The sequence below is a fragment of the Dermochelys coriacea genome, chromosome 17, assembly GCF_009764565.3.
Source record: "Dermochelys coriacea isolate rDerCor1 chromosome 17, rDerCor1.pri.v4, whole genome shotgun sequence".
Lineage (NCBI taxonomy): Eukaryota > Metazoa > Chordata > Testudines > Dermochelyidae > Dermochelys > Dermochelys coriacea.
The window spans coordinates 12,972,685-12,984,965 of record NC_050084.1 but is presented as its reverse complement, the minus strand read 5'-3'; the positions used below and the strand labels follow the sequence as shown (position 1 = coordinate 12,984,965).

Here is a 12,281-nt window from a genome sequence, read left to right as displayed (position 1 = left end):
CCAACTATGTAAGGACATGTGACCCGGGACTCCATCTTTGGCCAGTCACTTTCCACAAACAGGGGCTGTGGGCTTTGATTGGGACAGTACAGTAAAATTCCAAGCACATGGCAGAGGATATGAACAGACACCTGAGACCTCTCCTTTTTGTCTTCATTTCCTGTTTCATTTCTTTGGACTGGATTTTTAACAAGGAAGCTCTAAACAAGGACTGATGACCCCCAATCTACTTGGGTGATTCTAGAGAGACTTTTGCAAGCTAGCATTTCTTTCCATCATTGCTATGATCCTGATCTATGAACACTAAAAGTCACTTGTATGTATATGATCTGTTAACCATTCAATAACACTCTTCTTTTGATTATTAAACCTTTAGTTTTTAGTTACTAAAGGATTGGCATCAGCATGATTATTGGGTAAGATCTGAGTTATATATTGACCTGGCTAAGTGGCTGATGCCTTGGGATTGGAAGGATCCTATATCTGATTAAATGGGTTTTCAGTAACCACTCATCATGAAGTCCAGTGTCTGGGTGGTGCTTTCCTACCTCTCATGGATGTAGAGGCTTAATTTCACTGATTTTTATAAAGTGTTTTAAAATCCTCAGGTGGAAAGTGCTATAAGAGTCCAAAGTATTATTAATAAATAATTTGAGGCAGAGACAAAAGCATTGAAAATTCCAACTCGAAAGATGAATGCTTCAGTAAATTATGCATGTGTGGAAACAAGGGATTGTAATGGAAACTGCTTTGCCACGTTGGTCTACTAAATACCAGTTTGGGTAGATAGCCAAAGAAAAGACATCTACAGCATTATCGTGACAATCAAGGTCAGAGACCATGCATCAACTCTAGTGAAAATGACCTCTGGAAATAACTCTGTTATTAGGGAAGTGTTTGCATCTGACCATTCATTTGTTCAGAATCCTACGTATGAACAAATGAACTGTTAGCTTGCAAATATATATATATATTATATAATTTTTTTTTCTTTTCAACAGAGCAGAAAAGCTACAGTTGCTTAACCACAGGCCAATGACCGCAGTTGAGATACAGCTGGTAAGTTACAGTTCTCCTAACTGCTTAAAATCCATATATTAATGCATCTTTAATCTTGCAGATCAATTGAATAATCGTTTGCTCATGGTCACTAACTGATAGGACCTCTGTACACATCTTTATATTCATGTTTTCTGGTTTTGTTTTCTTTCCTCTCTCCTATGAGACCCCTCTTCCTCTCAGAACCCACAGTAGGGGCAACTCTTCACTCTCACGTTTGTGTCAGTGTTTCAGACGGAAAATAGCCATCAGAATTGTTAAATGGAGGTATAATCTCATGTCCTAGGAATACATTTACCTAGGGGTTTCTTCTGTTGCTTTGTAAAGTCAAATATTTTGGAATATGAAATTTGATTTAGAAAACTACTGTGGTATATTCCTTTTCATTATTTTTCTAAGGTACAAGGAAGGCAAACATTTGGGAGAGAACAATAGTTAGCAATGACTGTGCTTTTGAAGTGACTGTGTAGCATGAGAACTCTACACTGGAAAGCTTTCAGTTGGAAGTCATCCATTATCAATCTGCTGGAACATAATGTTTGGATAAAGGAATATTACAGATAAAAAGGGATAGATAGGTTAAATGTTCTCCAGAGCATCATGTAAAGAACACAAATGCTGTATTAATAAGGAGATTATTGTAACAAGGCTGTTCCTCTAATAAGGCTGTCTTGCATGGGGAACATCTGTTGATAATCTAATTCCGAGACTTGATTGTGTAATAGCTGGATTGTATTCTGTTGCAAAAGTGTATGGGTTAGAAGTGGATGCTAATACCACTGCATCCTTATTTCTCATATTCCTTGATAGCCAAGAACTAGCATTTCTAGCAGTGAAAAGAGCTGATCTGATATCTCAGGAACTGCTATTGTCAAGTTTATCTACGAGTTAATGCCACTTTCTGCAGCTGCAAACAAGAGCATGAAGGCTTCACTCGTTTTGTTAGGCAGCTTTTCAGAAGAGATGAAGTAGAGCCTTCAAATGTTTTAGAATTTCTCTCTATTTCTGTTAGCTTCCTGTATTGCACTTACAATTCATTAGGTTTCAGCACAGTTCATATTCTATCTTCTCCTCTTCTTCTTCTTCTTAAAATATACTCATCTTATTGTCACTTTCAAGACATCCTTTGTATTTGACTGCTTCCTCAGTCACTAATTATCTTGTCTAGCCACATAACATGGAGTGTATCTGTTTATGCTCCAATATCCAGCTATCAGTTTCAGCTTCAGGTCCATGAGGCAAGTTAAGAAAAATATGACTTTTGAGTTGGAGTAAATTTATTGCAAAGGTACATCATTTGTACCTCAACTCTTTCAAGGTTTAGCAATATAAAAGTTAAAATTGCTCTATTAAAACTGATGTGTTGCGACAATAAAACAAGTTAAATGCGAATTTACCAATTTTGGTATGTAATCATTCTCTAAGTAACCCAAAGCAACCTGTTTATATAATTAGAAATTACTCTTAGGAGGTAATGTGATGTTACAGTTGGCAACTAATCTTGAGTTTATCCCCAAACTGTATCCCAGACTAGACAATAGAATTAATTATTGATGAATCTGTGCAAGTTTCTCCAACATCACAATAGGTTAAGATGAGTGGATTGCTCATATATACACATGGCATTGCCAAATTAAGTCAGCAGAAAACTTAAGCTACATAGATCCTTCATTAAACTAGTCAATCTTTGGGGAGTAACAAATATTAGGCTGTCACAGGCCATTTTTGTGAAATGCCTTTGGGATCTGTGTAATGAATGGCTGTTTACTGATATAATGGCAAGAGTTAGTTTACAGCATCCTCAAGCAAGTAGAACCTCCATGTATTTATAAGGAATTTAATTAATAAAAACAGAAGCCACTGGGAGTTTTGTCATTCACTTTAGGAGGACAAGGATTGTCTATACGTACATTTCCATGAAAGCAAGTCTGTTAGCTGGATTAGAGGATTTGAAAGGCAAAATATACAGGTAAATTAATATAAACTCTAAAATGATCTTGCTTGCGCTGTGAACTTTTTTTTCTTAAAAGCTTTGACTCATCCCTGGATACAGATCTGAAGCAATTGATATGGAACATTTTTAACCATAAGATTCACAAAAAGCAGGTGAATTAATTCAATTTTAAAACAAGGCACCTTCTGGAACTAATTATAAAACAAGCCATGTCCTCAAAAGTGTGTTTAAGTGTGTATGTGTAATTTCCCCAATTTATTTTGAGTAATTTATGTAAAAGGGTATTTAATACTATTTGTTGTCTTTTTGCCTTCAAGTCTTTTTATCCTCTCCTGTACAATTCCTGCCCTGTAATAGTGCACAAGATATAAATCAGGGTAACTATATTTAATCTAAAAGACCTCTCCACGGAAAGAAAAGGAGGACTTGTGGCACCTTAGAGACTAACAAATTTATTTGAGCATAAGCTTTTGTGAGCTACAGCTCACTTCATCGGATACATTCAGTGGAAAATACAGTGAGGAGATTTATATACACAGAGAACATGAAACAATGGGTGTTACCATACACACTGTAACCAGAGTGGTCACTTAAGGTGAGCTATTACCAGCAGAAGAGCGGGGTGTGTGTGGGGGAAACCTTTTGTAGTGATAATCAAGGTGGGCCATTTCCAGCAGTTGACAAGAACATCTGAGGAAGAGGGGGGGCGGGGAAGGGATAAACATGGGGAAATAGTTTTACTTTGTGTAATGACCCATCCACTCCCAGTCTCTATTCAAGCAAATTCATTCCAATTCAGCAGTCTCTCGTTGGAGTCTGTTTTTGAAGTTTTTTTGTTGAAGTATGCCAATAGAATAGAGACTGGTGAATTGGAATTAATTTGCAAACTGGATACAATTAATTTAGGCTTGAATAGAGACTGGGAGTGGATGGGTCATTACACAAAGTAAAACTATTTCCCCATGTTTATCCTCTCCTCCCCCCACTGTTCCTCAGACGTTTTTGTCAACTGCTGGAAATGGCCCACCTTGATTATCACTACAAAAGGTTCCTCCCACCCCTGCTCTCCTGCTGGTAATAGCTCACCTTAAGTGACCACTCTGGTTACAGTGTGTATGGTAACACCCATTGTTTCATGTTCTCTGTGTATATAAATCTCCCCACTGTATTTTCCACTGAATGCATCCGATGAAGTGAGCTGTAGCTCACAAAAGCTTATGCTCAAATAAATTTGTTAGTCTCTAAGACGCCACAAGTCCTCCTTTTCTTTTTGCAAATACAGACTAACACGGCTGCTACTCTGAAACCTCTCCACAGAAAGATGCATCTTTTGTTTTAATTCAGGTCTTTTTGTTTGTCCTCCTCTTGCATAATCATTTCACTTTGTTTATCGTTGCCTTCTCCAGATTGTTGCTGAGAGAGTTTTTAAACGATAACAACAAAAGCAGCATGAAATTCGAATTCTTATCCCACTGGATAAAACATTGTATGCAATACAGCTATCTTGACCTCTAGCTTTAATCTCAAACATATGTTGTTCATGGCTCAGTGACTCACACAGAGAAAGAAGGAAAGACAGTAATGTTGATCTAACCATGACATGGGTTCCAACTTTATGTAACGCTTAACAATGATGTGTTAGAAGAGTGAGGACCTTCTCTTTAAAGAACAGATTGTTCCACATCTGTCTCTCATTGGAGCAGTAAGTGTTAATTTTGCATACTTTAAAACTAGACTTCCACACCTGGGAGTTCACTGCCTCATGGTATCCACTCCAGGCAACCAAACTGGCAGATTGTCATTTATTGTTGACCAGAGAATAACATCTATTGCTCTGGAAAATGCAAAAAGATGGAAGGTTTAAATGTTTCATGTTCTCAACAATGCACTTTGCGTACTTGTCTAGTTTCCTATCACAAGGAGATGAATCCAGCCACTCAGTCTTTTGCTGTATTTCTTTTTCTTATGGTCTGTCTTATTTGTATGTTTGTGCTGAACATCTTAGAATTACTCTACATTTGAGGAAACTGCAGGTATTTCCTTGCTTAAAGTGTCTCCTACATTTGAACAAAAGAATATTGTGATTGATAGCTCTGAGAAATACCAAAATGCACTTTTTCTCTTTTTTGTTATTGATTTTTGCATTTAATAGTCTTGAAATTATTATCTACAAAAAACCAATAATGTGTAACCACAAATTGTTCTCTTCACTGGCACTAAGTCGTCTTAGCACAACAAAAATTGTTCACCACTGCAGGGTATTTTAAAGTTCCTTGTATTGTTTATTCTCCAGCATTTGCAATGTATATTTGTGGACCAAATGCCTAAGTAAACGGCTGTTCTTCAGCTGAGAATATTTTATTCAATCATATTACAGAACAGTGCTCACTTACAATATCTTTTCTCCGGACTCCTGCATTGAACCTATCATAGTGACCGCTGCTGAGTAGAAGGAGAAAAAAATCGTGACAGTTGCTCATAGTATTAACATATCACATTGGAATGTAATAATTGAATTGAAGTATTTGTCTGTGTCAAATGGGAAGCGTGATTGACTGCAGCATGGCAATAAATTTGATCTTGTTAGTCCCACAACTGCATTTTCCTGAAGGGAAAAAAAACCCATTTTTTATACATATACAAATGCAAATATATATTGTGACAGGGTCAGGGCAGATGGCTACAGGAGAGTGATGATTTTTTTTTCCACAAGAAAAGTTGAATTTTTATTTATTAGGCAGACAATACAAAGAGATTCACTTAGATTTCTGACTCTGTGCTTGTGCCTTCAACACTTTCGCAACAATCTTCTGCTCTTCAATAAGGAAAGCTCGTTTGATTCTGTCACGGACACATTTAGCACACATGGAACCGCCATAGGCTCTACTAACATGCTACTTTGTTTTTGACAACCTCATAAGGACTTTAGGGCGCACAGCATGAACACCGCGAAGTCTTCCTGGACACACACCACATGCAGACTTTGGTGCCTTGCCAACTTTCTTAGTGTAAAGGTAAACAATCCTGTAAGAAGGCAGATATATTAGCCCCAGGTTAAGTAGGTCCCTTTTCCCTGGGTAAGGTAACAGGGAAGGTTCCAGAACAATCAGGAACTTTCTGGAAACAATTGAGGCAGACAGGCTGATTAGAACACCTGCAGCCAATCAAGAAGCTGCTAGAATCAATTAAGGCAGGCTAATCAGGGCACTTGAGTTTAAAAAGGAGCTCACTTCAGTTTATGGTGTGCGTGTGAGGAGCTGGGAGCAAGAGGCGCAAGAAGCTGAGAGGGAGAAGGCGTACTACGGGAAGACTGAGAAGTACAAGCATTATCAGACATCAGGAGGAAGGTCCTGTGGTGAGAATAAAGATGGTATTGGGAGGAGGCCCTGGGGAAGTAGCCCAGGGAGTTGTAGCTGTCGCACAGCTGTTACAGGAGTCACTGTAGACAGCTGCAATCCACAGGGCTCTGGGCTGGATTCCTGAGTAGAGGGTGGGCCCGGGTCCCCCCATCCTCCCAACTCCCTACTTGATATTGGAGGAGTTGACCTGGACTGTGGGTTCCACCAGAGGGGAAGGTCTCTGGCCTTTTCCCCGATCCGCTAAGTGGATCAGCAGAGACTGCGGGGATTGTTCTTCTTCCTGTCCCCATGCTGGCCAGTGATGAGGCTGACTGAGCGAACGGCAGATTTGAGCCACGAAAGTGGCCAAACTGAGGGCTGCTGTGAACCTCTGAAGAGAGAAAATCCGCCAATAAGCGCAGGATCCACCAAGGCAGAGGAGGAACTTTGTCACGATATAAATGCAACTCATATGCATCCGATGAAGTGAGCTGTAGCTCACGAAAGCTTATGCTCTAATAAATTTGTTAGTCTCTAAGGTGCCACAAGTACTCCTTTTCTTTTTACGGAGAACATAGTAAACATTAAAAATGTCTAGTCCAATTGAAAAGTTGGCTGATTATGCTATACTGTCGACATGGCATCATTTGCTGAGGTAATCTATCTCCATTTGGATTGTGTGGTCCTGCCAATAAATACACTATATATAATTCATTGACCAAAAAAAATATTTTTTCCTAGCATAAAGTTTTGTATTCCCTTCTGTTTAGAGTTTGTATTTGTTGCTTTTACAACTTTAGCCAGTTGCAGGATAGAGGTTAGCAGGACTGCTATATAATCCATGAGTGATTTGGTATTTGTTCCTTTGTTTGTGAAACTTTAGATATAAATGTTAGTACTTAAAATGTTTTTTTTTTCTTTCCCTCCTTTTGTGTTTTTTCCTTCTATATTATTTTTTCTGCAAGGTTAGTGATTCCACAAGAGACTACTATACAGTAATCGGGGAGCATTTTGTCGTCTTGTAAATCAGGAGCCTGTGTGTAAATCAGAAGACTGTGTGCTAAAGTCTGGAGCACTTAGAATGAGCCACTGAATCTCCTTCTGTTTCCGTTGTTTGATGTTTTTATTTGACTCATTTCCATTTGTCTCTTTATCTGTATCTTGTTCATGCCTAATCTTTTGCATTTCTCCTTTAACATGTTACTTTGCTGTTTTCTAATTGCATAATACATTTCATGTCATTACACTTGCTGTTTCTTTTTTTTGCGGGGGAGGAAATCTAATTTTCTAGTTTATTCTTTTGATCCTTGAACTCTTTGGTTATACTCCACCTCTGCAGAAAAATGGACCTCAATAGCAAGCGCTCAGCCCATCCCAAACACACAGACTTGGCGTGATGGCCCCATTCCAATATATAAGAACTTCTAAAGAAGAACGAGGGTGCGTGCTTAAGTCACTGTTTGGAATCAACCGGTCCTGCAAGATTTCCTTATTCAAATATTATTATTAATATCAGCATGATTGTTCACATGAGGAGTTGCAGCAGGATTAAACACTACAGTTTACCAAATGCAACAACACTCTGGACAATTAATGCACTATCATTAGCACCGAGAAATTAATCATTCAGTCTTAACTAGCTTTGACTCTCTAAGGAGCAAAAGGCCTGTCTCTTTTTGTATGTTTGTACAGTGTCTGACACAATAGGGCTCTGGTCCTACAATAATACTTAGTAATTGATAATATAATACTATAATACGGTGCACAACCAGGTAGACCAATCTCTCTTTCTACAGCACTGTTAGTAATAGGATGACAAGTCAGTTGTTTGAATACAAGCCTTTTCAGTTGCTTTAGCAAGGAAAAGTAAATTGAAAAAAGCTTCAAAGTTTTGAGGAGTTTAATTTTGGATTTAGGAGCCTAAAATGGCAATTAGGTGCCTAAATCCCTTTGTGGATCTAGTTTACTGTGTCAACAGATATGAATGGCCCCCAAAATATAATTTATAGTTTCCATGGAAATTTTACTTCAGAAAAAAAAATCAACTGTTCACTTCCAGACTGTCATACTTTTAAAGAGATGCAGTCATTTTCTTCCTGCCATGCGTGTCTCCAAACTTGCTATCAACCCATGCAAGTTACACCCTCCCATGTTGCCTGTACTATATCCCCCTGTGTTGTGTTCTAAAGTAATAATATTTTGTTGGATGCATACAGGAGAATTAATATACTGCTCACTCCTTTAGAGCGAACTGTTTCAAAATTAAGTACTTAGGGTGCCTTAGCGTATGGCAGAGCTCCCTAAGTTTTCTGCTAGTGCACTGTGTTGAATGAATAGTTAAACTTTTTATGAATAAAAAGAAAAACCGTAAAGGTGGGACTCTGAAAAGCATTCACTGTTGGCCTAACTGTTCCCTTTGAAGCGTGGCAAAGACTCCCATTGATTTCAGTCAGAGCAGAGACCAGTGCTGAGCACTCTTAAAAATCCCACCCAAAATGTTTATTTAAAAATAACATCCTTAAAAACAAACAAACAAAACCTAAAAGGCATTTCTTTCCTCCGCTGGCTAAGAGGAAAAAAAAGAAATTTGGAATCTCTATACCAAAGACAACATTTGCAAAAGCACCTAAGTCCCTTTTTCAAAAATTATCTGAGCACTTAAGTGCTTACGCCTATTAACTTTAGGCTTCTAGGCTCCTAAGTCACTCAGACACTTTTTGACAATGTTATGCCAAGTCATGTTTGAGAGGTCCTGAGCCCAAAGTCTTAGAAAAATGTCCAAAAGAAAACTTCTGCCAAATTTTCATAACATTATAACTTTAAAACTGGCTCATTTTTAACACATTTTCTTTAAAAATACTAATGTACCCTGGGATGACATATGGAAAGCGACATTTTAGAAAAATAAGTTTCTTTTTGGAGAAGATGGGGGTCTTACAAATCCGGCTTATAGTGTGGAGAGCTAGTTCCCATCATAACTATGGAGCAACTATCATTCCGCAGCACATTTTTTATCATCAAGATCCAGCTTTTTACAAGCAAAAGTTTGCATAATGAGCTCAGACAATGCGTAATGTCCAGTTAATGCAGCACCTCCTAAGTGGGTAAATCTTCCCTCTGGAGGTGAGGGAGGAAGTGTGGATTTTACAATGACAGTAGGTTGTTTTGGATTTGCAGATGGTAGAGGAAAGTGAAGAAAGATTAACAGAAGAGCAGATTGAGTCACTTCTTCAGACACTCTCCAGCATTCTTCCAGGGAACCCAGAGGAAGAGCTGCAGAGACAGGCGACAATGGCAGCTGAAGAAGAAGGTGACCCAGAATAGACAGCATCTGAACCTAAGTTGGCAACATCATCAAATGCTTAATGAGAAAAGAACTAGCTAAACTTTCTGATTGCAAAGACCATGTCTGGGGTTTTTCACCCAGGGCTTAATCTTGTGTGACATCGTTGTACAGTATATTAATGTTTTGTTGTATAAATCATGAGAGCAACAGTTCTTTATAAGAAACAAATCAAAGGAGAGCTCTCATGTCAGCCTTTTTTGAGATGCGAGAAAGATAGTAACTGGCTTCACAACACAGCAGTTTGTGAAATAGGGAAAATAAACCTTATGCTGGAATATTCTTTCTTTCCATTACCCATGTAAGAGCTGTTCTTTTTCTGAGGAGGGTATATGCAGCTGACAATGTTCTCATTATCATAGCAATACACTATAATTATAATTGATTTCATATGTTTTTGAATTACTCAACTGTTTTTCAGAGTGCAGTTTACAATGCAGTGCAATTGTGTGTGGAAGAAGCCATTTCAGGGTATCAGTACGCAGAATAAAGTTCAAAAATTGTTTAATATCCATATAAGATCAGTAGTAATAGATCCTTATAACTACTAATATCTTTAGGGTTATACCATGGAAGTGGAAGGAATGTAAAGGCTGTATTGATATGGTAACTAGTCTCAAGGACACCTCTGATATGACCCAATGTTATTTTAAACATAGGGCCAGATCCTCAGCTGATGTAAATGGACAGAATCCCATCAAAGTCAAGAGGGTGATGCTGATTGACACCAGTCAAGGATCTGGCCCATAAAGTTAGGGTTGTCAGTAATACAAAGAAAAAAAATTAGAAGTATAAGGCTGCTGTTTTCCTTTGAATCACCTGTTGTCTAGGTCTAACACAGGGGTGGGCAAACTTTTTGGGCTGAGGGCCACATCTGGTTGGGGAAATTGTATGCAGGGCTGGGGCAGAGGGTTGGGGTGTGGGAGAGGGTGCAGTGTGCAGGTACGGGCTAAAGGTAAGGGATTGGGGCAGAGGAGGGGTACAAGGTGTATGAGGGGGCTCAGGGTAGGGGTTGGGGTGCACGAGGGGGCTCAGGGCACGGGTGCAGGAGGGGTGTGGACTGCGGGAGGGAGCTCAGGGCTGGGGGTTGGGGTGCAGGAGGCGTGCGGGGTGCGACAGGGCTCAGGGCAGGGAGTTGGGGTGCAAGAGGCATGTGGGGTGCGGTGGGGCGCCAGGGCAGGGGGTTGGGGTGCACAGTGTAGCAGGGGGCTCAGGGCAGGGAGGAGGGGTGTGAGGTGCAGGCAGGGTTGGGAGGTGGGGTGCAGGAGGGGTTTGGGCTCCGGCCTGGCACTGCTTACCTAAAATGACTCCAGGGTGGCAGTGGCGCACACTGGGGCCAGGGCAGGCTCCCTGCATGTCATGGCCCCACGCCGTACCATTCCGGCACCACATTCCTGCTTGTCCCCTGGGGGAATGGGGGACACAGGGCTCTGCGCGCTGCCCTGGCCACACCTCCAGGTATCTCCCCCGAAGCTGCCATTGGCTGTGGCTCCCTGTTCCCATTGGTGCCTGGAGGCAAGGGCAATGCACGGAGTCCTCTTCCCCTCTCTCCCTCCCTCCCCGGCCCCAGGGACGTGGTGCTGGCTACTTCTGAGAGTGGCACGGGGCCCGTGGCACCACGAGGGCAATCCCGTGGGCCGGATCCAAAGCCCTGAGGGGCCAGATCCGGCCTGCAGGCCGTAGTTTGCCCACCCCTGGTCTAACATGTAGAAGATTGCACAGTCCACATGAACTATGCTATCATGGCACACCTGGGTGAGTTAATGATGACATGAGAGCCTTAACTGTGAATTTCCCTATTTTGTTTTCAGAAGTTTAACGAGGCTCAGTCCTTGCTCAAGCAAAACCACTGAAGTCAATAGTTTTTTCTGACCACAGGATCAAGCACTTAATGTTGAAAGTGTTAGAGATTGTTAAATCACAGATCGTACATATATGGTACAGGCAACGCTGTTTCTTCTTATGCTATGTCTGCAAACAAAAATTGTACCAATCATTATAATATGTTAAAAGCCAAAATAAAAAGTTTGAAAAAAACTCCTAGGAATTTTGTGGTTGATAGCAGTGGGAGTCAGAATATCTGATTTCTGTTTCCAGCTTTTTCACAGCCTGCATTTGTGCCATTGGGCAAATAATTTACCATTGCTGTGCCTCAGTTTTCCCTTATGTAAAGTAGAATGCTTCACAGGAATGTCGTAATGCTCAGTTCATAAATATTTGTAAGATTCTTTGAGATACTGAGATGGAAGGTGCTACTGAAGAAATTATAACTACTGCTATCTTTAGGAAGTGTATAACTATATATCAGGTTAATAAATTCTAAGGCTGAAAGCCAAGGTGTTTATTAGCACAAGGTATAGTGATTATGCTGTTAAAAAGAAAGGTCCGAGTTCTTTGTTAAGTAAATGTAAATATTCATAGTAGAGGGTGGAGGGAAAGCCCTCCAAAATGCTTAATGGACTATCAGACTACTGAAAGATACATTTTTAAATTTGTTTTAAAATTAACCTTTTTGGCTCTGATGAGTCATTACTGGTGCTCAACAGCTTGCAGGGATGGGCCATGTCTTTTAGAATTTAATTGTATT

The 12,281-nt window shown here is 40.0% G+C and overlaps 1 protein-coding gene across 1 annotated transcript in view; it reads left to right on the top strand.

Moving 5' to 3' along the window:
• The window catches only part of LOC119844786 (CGRP receptor component), a 42,624-nt gene extending 32,634 nt beyond the window's left edge, over positions 1-9,990 (top strand). Inside the window, exons 5-6 of the mRNA XM_038376149.2 lie at positions 1,002-1,059; positions 9,529-9,990. Coding sequence (XP_038232077.1) covers positions 1,002-1,059; positions 9,529-9,675 — 205 coding nt within the window. The 3' untranslated portion in view covers positions 9,676-9,990. The remainder of the gene's footprint in view (positions 1-1,001; positions 1,060-9,528) is intronic.
• The last annotated feature ends 2,291 nt before the right edge of the window (positions 9,991-12,281 follow it).